The sequence below is a fragment of the Impatiens glandulifera genome, chromosome 3, assembly GCF_907164915.1.
Source record: "Impatiens glandulifera chromosome 3, dImpGla2.1, whole genome shotgun sequence".
Classification (NCBI taxonomy): Eukaryota; Viridiplantae; Streptophyta; class Magnoliopsida; order Ericales; family Balsaminaceae; genus Impatiens; species Impatiens glandulifera.
This window is the reverse complement of record NC_061864.1, coordinates 3,696,463-3,715,615: the sequence shown is the minus strand read 5'-3', so window position 1 is coordinate 3,715,615 and position 19,153 is coordinate 3,696,463. Positions and strand designations below refer to the sequence as shown.

General features: G+C 28.3%; 2 protein-coding genes, 1 non-coding gene and 1 pseudogene across 3 annotated transcripts; 1 reads left to right on the top strand and 3 right to left on the bottom strand.

Moving 5' to 3' along the window:
• Positions 1–2,322: 2,322 nt before the first annotated feature.
• TRNAK-CUU lies at positions 2,323–2,395 on the bottom strand. The gene has a single exon. It is a non-coding gene; the product is annotated as a tRNA-Lys (tRNA).
• A 2,583-nt stretch (positions 2,396–4,978) lies between these two features.
• LOC124932796 (glucose-1-phosphate adenylyltransferase large subunit 1-like) lies at positions 4,979–8,171 on the top strand. The gene is made up of 14 exons (XM_047473476.1): positions 4,979–5,592; positions 5,665–5,790; positions 5,899–6,072; positions 6,158–6,250; positions 6,341–6,424; positions 6,509–6,564; positions 6,635–6,728; positions 6,805–6,990; positions 7,070–7,150; positions 7,227–7,313; positions 7,391–7,495; positions 7,589–7,695; positions 7,784–7,844; positions 7,941–8,171. Exons 1-14 carry the CDS (start codon positions 5,377–5,379, stop codon positions 8,040–8,042), a joined length of 1,572 nt encoding a protein of 523 aa, XP_047329432.1. The 5' UTR covers positions 4,979–5,376; the 3' UTR covers positions 8,043–8,171.
• A 3,661-nt stretch (positions 8,172–11,832) lies between these two features.
• Positions 11,833–13,246, bottom strand: LOC124932797 (eugenol synthase 1-like). Its single transcript, XM_047473477.1, has 4 exons — positions 12,997–13,246; positions 12,766–12,903; positions 12,436–12,673; positions 11,833–12,331 (listed from the first exon to the last, which is right to left on the bottom strand). Exons 1-4 carry the CDS (start codon positions 13,186–13,188, stop codon positions 11,961–11,963), a joined length of 939 nt encoding a protein of 312 aa, XP_047329433.1. The 5' UTR covers positions 13,189–13,246; the 3' UTR covers positions 11,833–11,960.
• A 4,211-nt stretch (positions 13,247–17,457) lies between these two features.
• On the bottom strand, positions 17,458–18,384 carry LOC124928919 (annotated as a pseudogene).
• Positions 18,385–19,153: the final 769 nt, after the last annotated feature.

Genomic DNA, 19,153 nt, shown 5'->3' with positions numbered 1-19,153 from the left:
ATTTATAGGACTAATTCTAGCTATTACATTGATTGTGCACTAATTTAGGGATTTCTTATAATTATCAATCAAGGACATTCCTAATTAAGGACATTCCTTTTATACGTCAATTAGTGATGCACTAATCAAGGAATTCCTTTTAACTCTCAATTAGGTGCGCTAATCAAGGACCTTCCTTCCAGCTTCCTTCAAGTCTAGAATCTTCCTTGGGTTGGGCTTAAGAGGGCTCAAGCCTCCTCCTCTTCTTGGGCCAGGAGGATTGGGCCGTGACATTCTCCTTAAGCCTCCTCTTCCTGGGCCAAGAAGATTGGGCTGTGACAAAATGCACGGGCTAAATGCTAGTTGTTATAGTGTCACACAATCGTGTCTTGACACACTCATGTTAATTGTTTATTTATTTATATATAGTAAATTATATTGTTAGTAAAAATTATAAAATATAATTATTAATTTAGAAAATTTAAATTAATTTAATAAGTTAAATGTATTAAATTTATTTAAATGATTATTTAATATGTAAAATGTGTAAATATAAATTTTAACATATAGTTTCATAAATAATAATTTGAATGTCAATTAATTAAAATGTTTTTAAAACATAAAAATGATTATCCAAATAAAATTAGTTAAATTTGTTGTCATAAAGTTATTAATTTATCTAAAATATATATTAAGTTAGTTAAATATTATAAATGTTAAATTTTATAGTTTTTAAAATATTAGATAAGAATTTATACCTAATTATTTAATTTGGTATATGATATTCATTATTGGCTGAAATAATAAATTGGGGCTTCATATTAGGGACTAATTACAATTTAAGATCTCTTCTTTTGAACCTCATAATTTGATGCTTCTTATTACAGGTCAATTGTAATTTAGGACATCTTTTTTTTAACCTCATAATTTATGGCTACTTATTGGGGCCAATTGTAATTTGGGACCTCTTATTTCGAGCCTCACAATTTGAGGCTCCACATTTTTAGGTTTATACAAAATGGGGTTTTGCCCTAAAAGAAATGGACTTTTGTCAAAAAAAAAAGCATTACCCTAGACCCAAATGAGATAATATTGGATCGTGTCGTTCCGTACAAATATCGTGATGGATCGTATCGTTTCGTATTTATCTAACCTATTGACTAGCTCATCTAATCGGAGTTATAATCAAATCAGATCATAGTTAGTTTATCTTTTAATATAAAACAAAGTTTTATTCTATGACTTTGTCTATCCTTTATTTGATAGATTGAATGTAATAAAATTGAATTGAATGCTACTTTGAAGAGTTCAACAAACTTTTGAGGTCAATTGAAATGTTTGGGGATTATATATTTTTCACGGTTTGTCAAATGCATTTGTTTAATTGTTTCAATATTTTTTGAGGTCAATTGAAATGTTTTGGGAATTATAAATTTTTCACAGTTTTTCAATATGGATTTTTAATTGATTCAATATTATTTATAGTCTCCCTTAAATTTTGATAGAAAATTAGCGCGAGTAATTTATTTTGATTGCATCATTGATGCATATATCTATATGGCAGAGTATATAAAAAAAAACAAATAAGAACAGGTTGAGAAAAATTAGGACCTTATACTTTTAATCCATTATAATTTGCCTATGAGTGGGTTAATTTTGTCTAGTTATTGTTAATGGAAAACATTATTTTGTAATTTGGGAAGGAAAATGATGCAATGAACTATTTTTTTAGGATCTGTTATGCTCATTCCTTCTCTATGAATTGTGCTGATTTTTTTTTTTTTGTGGATCTAGCAAACGAATATATAACAAAAAAAAAAAAAAAAAAATTCACCAAAAAAAATCAGCAGGAAAAGGTAATTAAAAAGTGATTTTTGTTGGTGGATCTGATTTTTTTGATAATTAATTATTTGGTCACTAAACATAAACATGTATGACCATATTATTATATATTGCATTTTGTTTTTTGAAAAATTTAGGCATTTTACCTCATTCAAGTGAAGAGGTTCCTAGATTTGTGAAGGCAGTGGTTCAAATGTCAAGCAATGACAATTTCCACTATGACAAATCTGAAGAGATTTGGGAGGTGAAGGAAAGGAGGCACGAGACTCTATCTATTTAGTTTTGCTCAAATCAATTGGATGGCTGAAAACCAGAACCCCAAACTTCTTTGGGACACTTTTCGCAGCACTACAATGTGCATTGGTCTCAAATGGGCTAGGGGCCATGGTGATGAACCAGAAGTTGGCCTCTATTATAATAATCTTGTTTAATCTATCCGGAGGGTACTATGTCCTATTAATTGTGTACGAGTTTCAATTTTCTTGAATTATAAAAATATAACGCCCACCATGTGGCTCAAACCCATGACCACAAGGTTAAGAGCCTTGCACTCTACCAACTGAGCTAGACGGGCGAGTTGCAAAAATTTAGGAATCTATAATATTAACCTATTATAACTTTCTGAGGTTAATTTGGTGAAGTTTGCAGTTTGTTGGCTTTGGTTCTTCTTACTGATAACAAAATTGGAGTATTCAAAATACATTTGGAACATGACATCGTATCAAAATGTGGAATAAAGAAAATAAATAATGTTGAGATCTTAAAGAAGATATATATCAAATAAAATAATAATAAAAAAAAATTAACATTTACAAAACTTTCCTGTGGGACAGAAAAAGAAAATGAGCATATATAGATGATCCACCTATATATATATATATATATATAAAAGAGTAAAATACAACATTTGAATACATATGTTAAATATAGTCATTTTCTCATTCATTGAGTTTCTAGAAAACCACATCACCATGATCAATGTGGATATATGTGAGGAATTTTTGAACTTCAACTATGATGCCAATAATATAAGAAACCCTACATGATCGTCTTCACCAAAAGGTCAGTCAAATAGAAGAGAGAAAATTTTGATTTGGGTTTTTTCATATTTTGACAAACTTTAGTGGAATCTAGGTATTATCGAAATTTGGGCTCATATTGTGGCAGTGTCAAGTCCCAATGGGGGACAGTAACAATGCATTTGCATGTGATATATATTTGTCAACAAGCGCCTGTATGTAATTTGTCCGTGACCTCTTATCTTTTCTATTATAGTTTTCACACCAACTCTTTTTAATTGTAATTTTTTTTAAACAAAAGGTAATTAATAATATATAATTTTTTTCATACAGTTTTACAAAAATCATACAATTTTGATAAAACAACTAATAAAAATAGTTCAATAATAACAACCTTTATAGCAAGTTGTAATAAGTATAATCTCAAATAATAACAATATAAACAAAAACAAATTAATTCATGGTCGACAAGGTTATAGCGGAACTATTGTATGTCAAGCTCCAATGTCCACCAAGATAGGCTTTTAAACGACATTTTTTTAGTTAAAAAAATTAACACGATCAATCCCTCGTTTATCTTCAATTTAAAACATTTTTATGTAGAAATAATATTTGTTTTCTTAGGCCATAATCGCTTATAAAGAATTTAAATATTAGAACCCTTAAAATTATTGATTAGTACCAAGGTGCTGTGTTGATTTTTTTTTCAAGTTGCTGTGTTGATTTTTTTTTTTAGTTTGAATGGACTTTGATTCATTTATGAGTATTATTCTTGTTATGACTTGAGCTAATTTGATTATTTTCAATTTGGGTGTAATAATAATAATAATAATAATAATAATAATAATAATAATAATAATAATAATAATAAGTAGCTGCTTTAAAAGAATTTTGAATAGAAAATCATTAAAATTAAGTTTGTATATAATAATAAGTATAACAAGAAAAGAAGGAAAAATGTCTCATATTCCCAGCCACATGTTTGTCTGGTCTGGCCCTACTGGGGGACACTTAAATATCTCACAGTATTTATATAAAATAAAATTAATAATAATAAGCTAGCCCAATTGATTTTTCCACCGTTCATTTTGCTACGTACTCTCTCATTGCAATAAATTAATATATTTTGCTTTAAACATTTTTTTATATTATAATTTCTTTTTTAAGACTGTGATGACATTCTATTTATTAATGTATTAAACTTTAAGTCTTTAAATATTATATTTAAAAAATTAAAATAAAATTTAATTCAAGTAATGAAAATATTGTTTAATAGATTAATATTTTAAATTTAATTCTCACTAAAAAAACATTAAATTAAAACAAGATTGTGTAAAGTATTAATTTTCTAAAACTAAAATTTAAAAATAATTAAGATAAAATTGAGTATTTATGAGTTGGAGGTTCTTACTATAAATAATACACTTTAATTTAAAAGAAAAATACAAAATTATTTAATTCATTAAAAAAAATATTATTAAAATTATTTAGGTCAATAATGTCAGTTAAAAAAATTTAAGTGAAAAAATATTGATTAAGTCAAATATTTTTTTTGTTTAGATTCCAATAAAAACGATCTAACTTAATTAGAAAACCAAAAAAAAAAAATTCTTAAAATTGAAAATAATAATAATAAATAATAAATGACATTTGACAACAAAAAAAAAAATATCTCAGGGGCATAACTTCTTTCAAATTCATGGGCCATGCTTTTGAGACATAAATAGGATTCTCATGTAACAAAAAAAAAACAATTATTTAAAAAAACAACAGTCACTGTTGTCAAACAATAAACACACCCTCAAATCATAATCATTGTCCCAGCATTAATAAGCTAATTTTAAACCGTCATGAATGTGTATTAGGTAGTTTATCTTAGTGTGACACATTAATGATATTTAAATATTAGTAAGTAATATAAAAATACAAGACATCTCACTTAAATAGAAGCTGACGGTTATTATTTATTAACATTACTATATAATATTGTTAAACTTTATATCAGAATAATAGTGATTTTATTTTCTCAAATAGGACAATAATGGGTACTAAATGGAAATAACTAGTTTTTTGAATAATAATAATAATAATAATAATAGACTGATTCTTGTAGGAATAAACGGGGGTTGCCATGACTGGTTTATGTGTCTCTCTCTCTCTCATTTGAACTTAGGACTTTAAATGCGAACTTGAATCGCCCCACCTTCACCTTCTTCCCCATTGGGATCAAAGCCGCCGCGGCATATACTCTAACGCTTCTCACTTATCCTCCCACCCCACCTTCCTTTTTCTCTTTCTTTGTGTTGCTAGCTAGCTTTTTACCCTACTTTCTGCAAACCGATTTCAATCTTTCTGGGTTCTTTCAATTTCTGGGGTTTTGTAGATCAAAAACTATATGCATTAGTTTTCATACCGAAAATTTAGGATCTTTAGCGGTAAAAGTGCTAAATAGTTCATTCGATCCTCTGCATGTCTCTGAGTCTCTGAAACTGCATTTGTATAGTTGCATTGTTTCACATTTACTTGAAGAACGACCATGGATTTCTTCTGCGTTTCCCTGAGAGCCAATGTGCAAGTCTGTGCAGGAGGGGATGCTGGATTCTGGGGAGAGAGGGTTCGCCAGAGCCTCAAGAACAGGGTGGGTCTTGATGCTCGTCTGTGGAAGCGGAAGGCTGATTACAGCAAATCGGAAAATTCTAGACATTTTACTGCTTTTTCTCTCCTCACACCCGATGTTGAAATAGAAACCAAGGTTAGTTTAGTTAGTTTGTTTGTAATGTCAGTAGAATAGAATTTGTTAATAAAATTTGTTCTTTTTTTGTAGACACTGATGGATACTGCTACGTTTGATAATCCGATAGTAGATCCCAAGAATATTGCTTCGATTATCCTAGGCGGCGGCGCCGGTACGCGCCTATTTCCCCTCACCGGAAGAAGGGCAAAACCAGCTGTAAGAGATTTCAAACTTAATTATGCTGCATGCAACTCTTGAATGCATTTATAGCTTCTGTGGATCATTTAGATATTAATCATAATCTGATTGAAATGTTTCTCGAAGGTTCCGATCGGGGGTTGTTATAGGCTCATTGATGTACCCATGAGTAATTGCATCAACAGTGGCATTAAGAAGATATTCATCCTCACTCAGTTCAATTCCTTTTCACTCAACCGGCACATTGCTCGCACTTATAACTTTGGTAACGGATTGAATTTCGGGGATGGCTTTGTGGAGGTAATTGGAATAAACCCCTGTTTTGTTTGTGTGATTCTGTATGTTGTTTTTTTCAGCTGGCTGATGAAATTGAGATCGAGTGCAGGTTCTGGCAGCCACTCAAACCCCGGGGGAAGCAGGAAAGAAGTGGTTTCAAGGAACAGCAGATGCTGTCCGACAATTCACATGGGTATTTGAGGTGCGACAGTTTCTCTTATTTATTATTCTACACAATTCAAATGGAAGAGGCTAACCGCGTGTGTGCTGCTTTTTGAATGACATGTAAAAGAACGCAAAGAACAAGAATGTGGAGCATATTGTTATTCTGTCGGGAGATCACCTCTACAGGATGAATTATATGGGATTTGTGCAGGTTTTTTTCTTTTAATCTCGTAGCAATCTTTAATCTTATTCTTATGGTCTTGTTACTGATTTTATGTGATTATGTTATTCGCAGAAGCATATAGATACTAATGCTGATATTACAGTTTCTTGTGTCCCTATGGATGATAGGTATGTTAATTTTTACTTCTTATATATGAGTTGAGAAAATATTGGTGAATCGCCAAACTTGTCTTTGCAGCCGAGCATCGGACTATGGTTTGATGAAGATCGACGACAAGGGTCGTATCATTCAATTTGCAGAAAAACCAAAGGGTCCTGCACTTAAAGAGATGGTAAATGGGATCAACTGATTTTTCTTTGATGTTTCTATTATGGAAGCTTTAAGGTTGTTGTCTGTTTGCATTTCAGAAAGTTGACACGTCTATTCTTGGGCTGTCAGAAGAAGATGCGGCTCAGTTTCCCTACATTGCGTCAATGGGCGTTTATGTATTCAAAACCGATGTCTTGCTAAAGCTTTTAAGATTGAGCTACCCTTCTTCTAATGATTTTGGCTCAGAAATCATTCCTTCTGCTGTCAAAAATCATAATGTTCAGGTAAAATCTAGTAAATAACCACCTTACCCAAAAAACTATAAACTAGAATGAACCGCATGTTTTTGTTTTGCATTGACAGGCTTATTTGTTCAATGACTATTGGGAGGATATCGGAACGATAAGATCCTTCTTCGATGCCAACTTGGCTCTAACCGAACAGGTTAGCTCGAGCACTTTCAAAATGGTCAATTATATATATATGGTTGCAGGCTAGGCTGACTTTTGTAACAATGTAGCCGCCTAAGTTTGACTTTAGCGATCCGAAGACACCATTTTTCACTTCTCCAAGATACTTGCCTCCTACCAAAATGGAGAAATGCAAGGTTAGCAATAGAACCAAAATACCATTATTGTTACAATTACAGATTTTTTTATTTTGATTCATTTAATTTTGTTGCAGATTGTTGGTGCTATAATTTCACATGGGTGTTTCTTGCATGAATGCTACATCGAACACTCGATTGTGGGTGTTCGCTCGCGCTTAGACACGGGTGTTGAGCTTAAGGTATTTTCTTATTTAAACATTTTTTTGGAATCTATGGATGTTTCACTTTGGTAGTGGACTAATGAAAAAGTTTCGCCCTTTCCATTTATGAAGGATACAATGATGCTTGGTGCCGACTTCTACCAAACTGAATCGGAAATTGCAGCGATGTTAGCTGAAGGAAAGGTCCCCATTGGTGTTGGCCGGAATACAAAAATCAGGTGCTTTAGAAAGTGTTTTCAAATGGGTTCAATTTATTTTTTTATTTTTATTTTATTTCTTAGGAGCTGACATTAATTTATTGTGAAGAAATTGCATAATTGACAAGAACGCAAAGATTGGAAAAGATGTGATCATTGAAAATAAAGATGTAAGTTTGGCTGCTGCCTATATCTCCATCTATGTAATTATTATAAATTACTTTTATTGAATTTGTGATCATATGATAAATGGGTAAATTCATCAGGGTGTTGAAGAAGCTGATAGGCCAGAAGAAGGATTCTACATTAGATCTGGGCTCACTGTAATATTGAAGAATGCTACTATAAAGGATGGCACCATTATATAACCAAATAAGCAGAGGATTGAATCGATCATGTAAATCAAGGGATCTTAATTCTATTTACTAATATCGGTGTTGTGTTTCCTCTATAAATTAAGTTTAAATAAATTTCTAATTTCTTCCTGCTTCCTTTACCATGCTTAATGTCGGAATGAATGATTGTCGCATGCAACAACTTAATTTGTAAATTCAATTGAATTCACAATATGCTTTAATGTCAGAATTGGTAGTTTTACTGACTAGATTGAATTTGATACATTTTGATTGGTAAAAAGGATAATTTTACCATTGATTTAAAAGGGGTCATCCATGAACATGTTTATTTTGAGACTTTGAAACGAAATGTATAAACTAAATTTTTTATTTAAAATATATATTTTAAATTGGATAAGAATCTTCAAAATTCAAATTAACCAATTTAGTAATAATATAATTAATTTAATATTAATACCATCAAGAATGATAATTAAATAATTAAATATGTTGAGTTTGAGTATTTCATTATCTGAACTGTCTAGTTAGTTCTAACAAGAATTAATAATATTGCAAAGGAGAAATAATATGAAGAGTTTGTATTCTTCTCATATATATTTTTTTAAAGTCCATATATATATATATATATATATTAAAAGGATTAAAATCGTTTAAATATAACGATAAAAACAAGATAGGAATAGAAAATAAATAAAAAATAAAACAAAAAAACGTTACTTAATAGGTTATCGAGCTCGTAAGTTCTCGAAGAGACGATTAACTTCCCGACAGACTCTGTCAACTTTTCGGAATTAACCTCAGAAAAAATCATATTTTTTTGTTCAAAACAGGATCTTTGAGAAAGATGTTTGACTTATTAAGATTCACTCGAAGACCGAATCATGCAAATTCATGTAAGTAGTATGTTATCATGGAAAAGCTATATTCTTTCCATTTAGATGAGAAAAAAAATGGATAATCATTAATCACTATACAATGAATCTGTTCATGCATTGGTTATCCTTGTCTCCACTGTTAAGCATAAAAAAAATGAGGAATGGGTAAGAAGGTAATTTCTTCTTTGGAAGAGACCACTAACTAGTGGAGAGTTAATTAGGCTTTCTAAGTTGTTCACTCTGAAATGGATTTCGAATCAAGGCAACATGGATGGTCCAAACAAGAAAGTGGAAAAATAACACCAATCACTCTCACATTATGTTATTGAAAGATTGTTTAAATAAATTTATTTTATTAAAAGTTTAATTTAAATAAAATAATATTCTAAAATATAACATTTTTCCTCTAAATTCAAACAAAAACTTATCTTAGCACAATCCTAAGATAATCAATCTCAAAACAATGTTAACCACGAACTGATAATTGAGTGCGCACTTGACTTAGACCATTTCCAACTGACGTTATTTTTAAACCCAAAATTATATTTCACCTTCCAACTGACCTGTATATGCATACTCAATATGAGTTTCTCCATTTTAGACGTACTATATAATTTTGTATTATTTACATTTCAGTCCTTAAACTTTTATTTAAATAAATTTTATATATTAAACTTATTTATATAATTAATTTATATAAGTTATTTATATTTTAATTAATTTTAATTTTTATTTTTATCCTATATTTTAAATTAAACTTATTTATATAATTTATTAATTTAATTTATTTATATAATTTGATTATTTAGATAATATTTTTTATATAACATAAATTTATAATAATGTTTATCAGTTCGGATTTATATAATTTAATTCATTTATGTAATTTGAATGTAATTTATAAGTTTGTAAAATATATGTGGTAATATTAAAAAGTTATAAAAGTTGATGTAAAAAAGAATATTATAATAATATTTTTTGTAGATTTGACAATGAGTTTTTCGATTGGTAAAAAATTACTGTTTGATTTAATATTTATATAAAAAATAAATTTAAAAATAAATTTTTTATTGGAAATGATCTTGATAATAAAAACATTTTTTTTTATACATAATTCTATATATAATACAATATAGCAAGTGTGTACTTTAAAAAGTTGTAATAGGACCCTTTTAAAGTGACAAGTCAGATAAAGTGGTATTACACCATATAATGTTAGGTGGATGAAGGTGAGTAATTTAATTATTGTAAGAATATATATTAAAAGCAGATAGTAATATATATATATATATAATAGCTAAAATTAATGTAATATAGTAAAAGGAAGCTAAAATTAATGTAATATAGTAAAAGGAAATCTAATAACATAATAATTTGTTTATCATTAAACTTGCAGGATTTCATCAAATTCTCTACAATTATGTTCAACAATTATTTTCTTAAATGAACATAAAACGTTAATATTTTAATAAACAAAACATTTACTTCTCTTTAATCATCCTCTATCATCATTTTGACCATTGGTCTATAGGGAATAAGCCTGCAATGTATTCCATCTATTAATGTCTAATGCTCTAACTTGTCATTTTTATCGTACAGAGTTCGAACGTATAGATGAGTCATATGAGACTCGAACTTACAGTTATTTGACCAAATGAGACTTTTTTTTTAACGGAATCAACCTCATTTATTTGACCAAACGAGCCATGTATGATAAAAATATTCAAGTTCGAACGTAATTGGGCCATTAATGTTATAAATAAATTCCAGATTAAAATATTCGTGTATTGTAATTGTCAAAAATTTAGACAATTTTATTGAGATATTAAATAAATCTATGCGTCATTGGATTAACATAAAAATATTATAGTTTGGAAAAAAAATCTATCAAATTGATAAGAAAACGAAAAAATTAATGTTTTAATAGTTATACAAGTCTTTACTCTAGAGTGGTGGAATTTTTAAATTAAATTCACAACCAAATCGATTTAAATTTCATCAACTCATCTCATATCTTTTTTATATTTTTGATCTCCAAATACATAACTGCAAATTTACATAGTACAATATATAAGCATGATTAAATTTATTAAAATCAGATTAGATAGACCCTTGGCGAGTAAAATTTCCAAAACCATCAATCAAAGTTAAAAAAAAAAATAGATCCTCCAGGGTTATTACAAAACTCTTTGGTGAAATATAAACTCATCTTATTAAACCACTCAAATTCGAAACTTTCTGAATTCACAAACAATTTTTCAAACAAATTATTGAGAATCACTAAAATTGTAAAAACTCAACATCACTAACTTTTACTCTTCAAACAAATATATAGAAAAAAAATCTCTAAAAAGTCAGAAGCTTGAACAAGATATCTATTTGACATCTCTTGAAACAAACCTTAGAAAATAAATAAAAAGAAACTCGAATACCTTAAAAAAAAAATATATATCATGATCACATTTGGTGTAAAACGAATGCTCAGATAAAATCACAAAAATAAATAAAATGATTTTAATTAAATGGTGACATTAATTAATTGAATTAATCAAGATCACCTTAAAAATCATTCTTTCAACTATTAAATCAATAATTAGCATATTCTACTTTGTCCCAGTCTCAAATCTCATATGAACTCTTGTTTGCCCTACATTTTAAAAGAGGAAAGAAATGATAAAACAGGGAAGCTAATTATTAGTCAATATTTTCGAGATATTTTTCTATGTTAGAAATTTAACGAAGTTATAATCGAATTATCTAATTGATCAATAAAATAGAGTAAAATGAAAATTGAATCTTGTATGGTTGGATTAATTTAAAAATTCATATTTAAAATAAATACACACATTTCGACATAACAACATCAATAATATAGTTACCCATTACCATGAGCATATGATCATAAAGTCTGAGATCATATATATTCTTATGACAATAGAAATTATTTAGTATATCGATGAAAGCTTATTAATAATTATAACATTATTAATATATTGGCCTCATATATAAGATCACTTTTAATTATTTATCACCAATTAAGCAAACCGATCGATCTTTAAACAAAGGGGGTTAGGAATTCATCAACAGTTGTGTAGTTGACATCTGGATAAAGTTGGGAAGCCTCAACACCAAATGAAGGCTCGATCTCAAAATAGGTCTGATCTCCTTTCACAAATAACGAGTGGCCTATGCCCAGTTTGATGTTGAGTGGCCAGGGAGACTCTTCTATAAGCTTGAGTAGTTGATCTTCAGGAACGTAGGTTTTCTCGAGTTTCTTGTGTATCTTATTTTCCCATAGGGAAACAAGCTCATTGAATGTGAATATGTTGTTAGGTGGCTTAATGTAAAGAATCTTATTCAATGTTCTTGGATCATCCACACTTTTTATTGTGTACGCCCCAATATCTGCCTCAGAGTTGAATACAACTGCAAATAAAATAAAATAAAATAAAAAATTTAAAAATGGTTGGAACCCGCATGCAAGACAGACTGAGAAGATTAATTTGAAGGAAATATGATGACGTACGTACCTTTGACATTTCCGTGGCCAAAAATGGTGAGTTTATCTCTTGGTGGGGCGGTGAGTCCTAGCTGTGCTATGTTTGGGAGGAAGAAGCCGGAGCTGCAATTGCCTACCACAATCGTATATGGAATTCCCGACGCTTCAATTGCTCGACGGATTTTAGCCTTGCTTTCGAACATGCTTTTAGCTGGCTCAACAGCCCGCACGCGATCGACATCCATTCCAAACTCCGAAGGGAAGAACCTCTGCCGGCATACATTACATTACGTGTTACGTTGCATTAAATCAACTCTGACTGTCTGGTCGTCAAATCTTAATTATAATAAATAATTAAAACCTTAATGTTTCCGGCTTCTTTGATGGCGTCGATGATTTTGTTCTGATCCACCAAATGATACGTCGAACCCACAGTGGATATAACAACATCCACTTGCTTTATCGCTTTCACCAACACTGGGTGATCGTACACCTCGCCCTGTTTTTTTCAATCCCGATTAAATCGTGTTTTTATTTATTTATTTATATGATAACTAGCTAGTTAAAGAATGAATACTAGCTAGCTACTTACAACAATTACGGTAACGCCTGAGTCTTTGAAGCTTTCCACGAGTTTGGCCTTAACGGGATCGGAAACGGTGGTCGACTCTCTTACCAAAATGAAGGTGGGGTGGCCGGCCTTGACGCTAGCCTCCACCACAAACTTGCCGATGTTCCCTGTTCCTCCGATGATCAGAATCTTACTCTTATTCTTATCCGCCATTTATCTCTCTCTCTCTTTCTTTCTTTCTTTCTTTCTGTCTCACTTGTTATGTTCAACAACTTTAGAGCCTATTGAACCAGACAGACATACTCATGACTCGCCATTTTAAAGATGTCATCTTGGACGTACCATGTGACTTAAATTTAAAATTTTATACACCACAAGTTTTTATGTTTGTGCTCTACAACTATCCCAACTGAACAAACTTAATTATGCTTATGATCTAAACGAGTCTTTGTGTGACCAAATTACACATTTCATTTTTCTTATAACCTTTCACTAAATTTTGTTTGATGAGATAAATTAACAATAACAGTCACAAATCTATTAAACTAGTTCAATCATCAATAGTAATTTGAAGAGGTCAAAAATCACGATTTCAATTAAAATATTTTAAGTTGAATCGAATATAATAACTATAAAGTTGTGTTAACTTTTTATATTTAAAATAAAAATATTATGATACATAGTTATTTATTTGAGTATTTAAAAATAAATAATAGGTTAAAAGGTTTTAAAATAAAAGATAAAAATGTCATCCCAAAATCTTGAAATACAATATTATAATATTGGTTGGTTAATCGAACTCATATAAGTTCAATAAACTCGTTCATATATATATACAAATTATGGGCTTGGATTAAATTGGTTTTCATATTAAAGGAATATAAATATAAGTGTGAAAAATATTTAAAAATTTGTTCATTAAATACAGGACGATCCAGAAGAACTAACATGTCAGCAACAAGTTGCCTAATCAATTTGTTTATTTAAAAAAAAAACAAATAGCGGTCACATCAGTATTAAATTACTAATTGTGAATGTTCACGTGCTAAAAGTAGCTCGACATAAAAATGTCAGCAGAAATTAAGAAGTAGCTCTCTTTGGGTTTGTTTGAATTGGAGTTTTTATAAAAAAATTACAAGAAGTAAAAAAGAATGGTTGTTGATAATTTTGAAAAGATAATGATTATTTTTTATAAAATAATTTAAAAGGTATTGATATATATAAATAAAATAAAAAATAATAATTTAAAATATAGAGTATTTTAGTATTTTAATTAATGAAATAAGTAAGGTAATTGTTGAGAAATAATTAATTAAAAAATAAATTTTATTTTAATTATTTTAAAAATTAAATATAACAACTTTTTATTTATTTATTTATTTTAGTAATTAAATATATATAGTTTTATAGCACAAGTTTATAGTCAATGTTTATAATAATGTACCGTAAATAATTCAAGGCATTGTTCTCTTTAGTTTTAAAAAATTCATTCAAAATCAAATTTTTAATCAATCACTTCATTCATTTCATTAACCAAAATACTAAAATACCCTCAATTTTAAATTATTATTTTTTTATTTTATTCATATATATCAATACCCTTTAAATCTTTTTACCAAAAATAATCATCACCTCCTCAAAATCATCATCAATCATTACTTATTTCTTTCTCTAGGGTTTTTCAAAAACTCCAATCCGAACAAGGCCCAATAAAATTAAATATTATTTTATTTTATTTATTATCCATTAAATTAATAAATTCATCAATTAAAATATTTTTTATTTTAAATTATTATTATTTATTTTATTTATATATATCAATACCTTTAAATATTTTTAAAAAATATATTATCAAATATTTAAAATCAACACCAATCATCATTTCTTTTTCATCTCTAAGTTATTTTAATAACCCAAACCCAACAAAGCCTTAAAAAAATATAAATTGTCACAAATAAAACTCGATCCCACTATTTTATAGAAAATATTATAGTGTATTTTATATTAGAAAAAAACTTATTTTTTTTATTATATTTTTGAAAGAAGGAAAACTAGCATAACATACCACAATTATGATTCTTCGCTTTTATTCAAAGCGCTTCCAGTTGAAATTGAACTCGTGACATTTTGCTCTCTCAAACCCGACTATTATCACTTGACTACCTTGTTGAATAAAAATTATTAATTCTATCCCAAATAAAAAATAAATATGAGGAATTACAAATATGAAAGAACATAACCTAGTTATGTCATTTGAACAAGGTTTGGTTAGATCTTGTGTTATTTGAAAATAAAAATATTATTAATTATTTTGATAAAATTATTCAAATTTAATATTTTAAATGTTATAAAATTAAATAATGTATGGCATGATCCTTTCAAAAACAGAAAATTTAATATAAAACTATTTTAATAGATAGTTTAAATGTTGTAATCGGCCAAACTATGGAATTGATTGATAGTGTATAGTTTATAATAAAAAGAAATGTTGTACCCACATCAAATACAAGCTTGAGCTTGTTTAATAGTGGATTGTTTATTATAAAAAAACATTGAAATGCATAATGAAGGGTTGACTTTGACTAACAGAGTGATTGTTTCAATTTTAAATAGAACAATATTAATATTATAATGTTGATTAATTGATGATTAGTTGGTAATTACTTTTGTGTTAAAATTGAGTTTTATTATGAGAAGTATCTATATAAATTTGGCATTTGTATTGTATTTTATTTATCTAAATGATTAATAAATAATAATAAAAATGATAAAAGTTGTTTAAGTACATCGATACAAACATGACATAAGAGAAAAAAAATACAAAAACCAATCAATATTAAAAATAAAAACACAAACACTTTGTTTTTTTTTTAGAAAACGATAATTAAAAAATAATAAATGATTACAAGAGTTCAGGATTTATTTAGAACAGAAAAAAAAAAAAAAAAACTAAAATGAAAACAAAAGTGAACACATCCCAACATATTTGTATTGTTGACTTAGTTGTTTTTTATATTATTATAGAGTTGGTTAATTAATTATTTGGTGTTAAGAAGTTAGTTAATTAGTTGAATATATTTGTAAGATAATTATTTTTACAGAATTTATCAAGATTTGTTGTAATAATAATGTAAATTTGTTAGATTTTGAAAACTAGTGGATAAATTTGGCATATGATAGATTGGACATTTGATAGATTTTTGAGAAAAATATATAAATAATTGGAATTGTCCTACTATTTTTTATTCTAACCCAATGTTGTCATATTAATGACCATAGTTGGTTGATTTTTCATAGGGAGATGGTCGTATTCTTGGGATTATATTTGGTCCGCACACCTTATTTTTATAACTCAGACTTTGTTCACAAGTTTATTTAAATAAATATAGATTTATTTTAAAAAATGTTGGTAATTATTTTGAGAAAGCTACATTATATTGAAAATTGAATTTTGTTAAATGATTTGAAAAAAACAAGTCCTACAAGTGGCACTGAAAAAACATTATTTATTAGAATATTTTTAATAAATAAAAATATAAATATATTAATATATAATGATAAAGAAATTTTTTTCAAAATAGTGAGTATTTTAATATTTTAGTTAATAAATTAAACGTGAGATTGAATAAAGTAATGTTTTATCCTAGTTGGAACGAAACAAAACCTTATTTCATTATATATAGACCACTAATCAAATTATAAAAAAAAAAAAAGAGATTTTGCATATGGTATATAAATACATGGACCATCTTTAAAAAAGAATTGTATATAAAGTTCAAATTTAAAATAAAAATACCTCACACTTGTGCAATAGTAAATTGCCTCTTTTATAAAAAAATTAAAATGTCATAAAAATAATATAAAAAATATTTTAATATTTAAAACTTAAAATAGTCTAAAATTTATATGATTTATTAAATAAATAATGTGGGAAGGTCATATATCCGACAATTTCACACAAAAACATGACCTGAACACAAAAAAATCAAATTAGGATAATGTATTTTTGAGTTTATGTCGATTCATTTAACTAATTAATAAATATATCAACATATCCAACACAATGTAAGCTAACTTTTTATATATATTTTTTATGGATTTTGTGTTTCTCATTTTTACTAATTTATTTGTTTTCTTTTGAAGGATTTTTCTATAAACATATATATTTGTAATTTAATTTCATTATATCATTTTCATATTATATATATATATAATATATATAATATTAATTAAATCGGGTTACATCGGGTCGAGTTAATTAGGTTGGTCGATCAATTACAAATAAACAGATCAAGTTTAAGTTAGAGATGATTTTGACCCGACCGATCAGATTCAGATAATATTGTTCAACCCTCCAAGCTGTAGACATGACCGTTAACCCGAACTCGACTAGCCATTTCTAATATGTCAACTTACAAAAATGTATTAACAAATAAAAACAAAACCTAGTGGTATTGTCTTAAATTGGAAATCATATTTAATATATAAAAAAACACCCATCTTTACATATATAACATTCATGATTAATTCATTGATATGCATTATATGACCCTCAAGCTTAATCATAACAATGTCCTTAAAAGAGCACATTCATTTCAACACTAAGCTGCATATGATAAGGGAAGATATATAGAAATGTTTATCAAACAAAAGGGTTAAGGTATTCATCGACTGTTTTGTAGTTAACATCATGATAAAGTTCTGAAGCCTCTACTACAAATGAAGGATCGATCTCAAAATAAGTCTGATCACTCTCCACAAACGACGTGGAGTGGCTGATTCCCAATATGATATTGAGTGGCAAAGGAGACTCTGCATTAAGAAATTCAAAATTATAGTCAAGAAATGAAATAAACAAATAATACAAGAGAAATGGTGAAGCAATAATTTAACTAATTGAAAACCTTCTATAAGCTTGAGAAGTTGATATTCTAGAACATAGCTAGGTTTACTCGAGTTTCTTGTCTATCTCAGTCTCCCATAGGGAGACACGGTCGTTGAATGTGTATATGTTCTTAGGTGGCTTGATGTAAAGGATCTTATTCAATGTTCTTGGATCATACACACTCTTTATGGTGTATGCCCCCAAGGTCTTCTTCTGAGTTGAATACAGCTGCATGCATGCAAATCAACATGTTATTAATGAGTTTATACATATCTTCTTGATAATTAAGGCAGAATTGTTATAGTTAGAAAATACCTTTGACATTTCCATCATCAAAACTTTATCTCTTGGTGGAGAGGTAAGTCCGGCTTGTGCTAAGGTAAGGCTTGTGCTAAGGTAAGTCCGACATGTGCTAAGAAACTGCTAACCACAATGGTATATGGAATTCCTGATTCTTCAACGGCTCCACGGAATTTAGCCGCTGCATGCAACTCTTGAATGCATTTATAGCTTTTGTGGATCATTTAGATTAATCATAATCTGATTGAAATGTTTATCAGAAGGTTCCAATTGGGGGTTGTTATAGGCTCATTGATCAATGTACCCATGAGTAATTGCATCAACAATGGCATTAAGAAGATATTCATCCTCACTCAGTTCAATTCCCTTTTCACTCAAGCTCGCACTTATAACTTCAGTAACGGATTGAATTTCGGGGATGGATTTGTGGAGGTAATTTGAATAATCCCCTGTTTTTGTATTATTTTGTTTTTTTATTTAAAATATATATTTTAAAATAGATAAGAGAGTTTAAAATTCAAATTAATAAAATTTAATATTTAATTATTAAATTTAGAAGAGTGACAAGGAGAAGGAATTTGAGAGAAATAATGAGGAAGGAAATTATGTGTCACCACATTGATACATCGATCGAAAAAAGGATAAAAGTTGAGGTGAGTGAAGAGAGAAAGAAATTATTATTTTTTCGACGAATCAAATTATGCCACGTAATTTCCTCTAAAATTATCTCTCTAAAATTATCTCCCTCAATTATTTTTTTATTTTTTTTTCATTTGCCCAATAGGATATCTGTTGCCTTCTTCGGGTAAAAGATTCAAATGTGTTCTTCTCTTAACCATTTCTATACAACTGAAAATTATTCTAAACTAAGTGAAAACAAAAGACGTCTAGATCTAATTAGAAATTATAAAAACTGCGTACAGGAGAAATATATAATATGAAGAGTTTGTATTCGATCTTGTCATTTAGATGAGAAAAAAAATGGAAATCATT

Bases quoted from the DNA above. Each gene is read 5' to 3' on its own strand.
- LOC124932797 (XM_047473477.1), bottom strand. From the start codon at position 13,188: ATGGCGGATAAGAATAAGAGTAAGATTCTGATCATCGGAGGAACAGGG. The intron at 12,904-12,996 runs GTAAGTAGCTAG...TGAAAAAAACAG, and splicing joins CAGGCGTTACCGTAATTGTT to GGCGAGGTGTACGATCACCC. The intron at 12,332-12,435 runs GTACGTACGTCA...TTTTATTTGCAG, and splicing joins TGGCCACGGAAATGTCAAAG to TTGTATTCAACTCTGAGGCA.
- LOC124932796 (XM_047473476.1), top strand. From the start codon at position 5,377: ATGGATTTCTTCTGCGTTTCCCTGAGAGCCAATGTGCAAGTCTGTGCA. The intron at 6,073-6,157 runs GTAATTGGAATA...GATCGAGTGCAG, and splicing joins TCGGGGATGGCTTTGTGGAG to GTTCTGGCAGCCACTCAAAC. The intron at 7,845-7,940 runs GTAAGTTTGGCT...TAAATTCATCAG, and splicing joins TGATCATTGAAAATAAAGAT to GGTGTTGAAGAAGCTGATAG.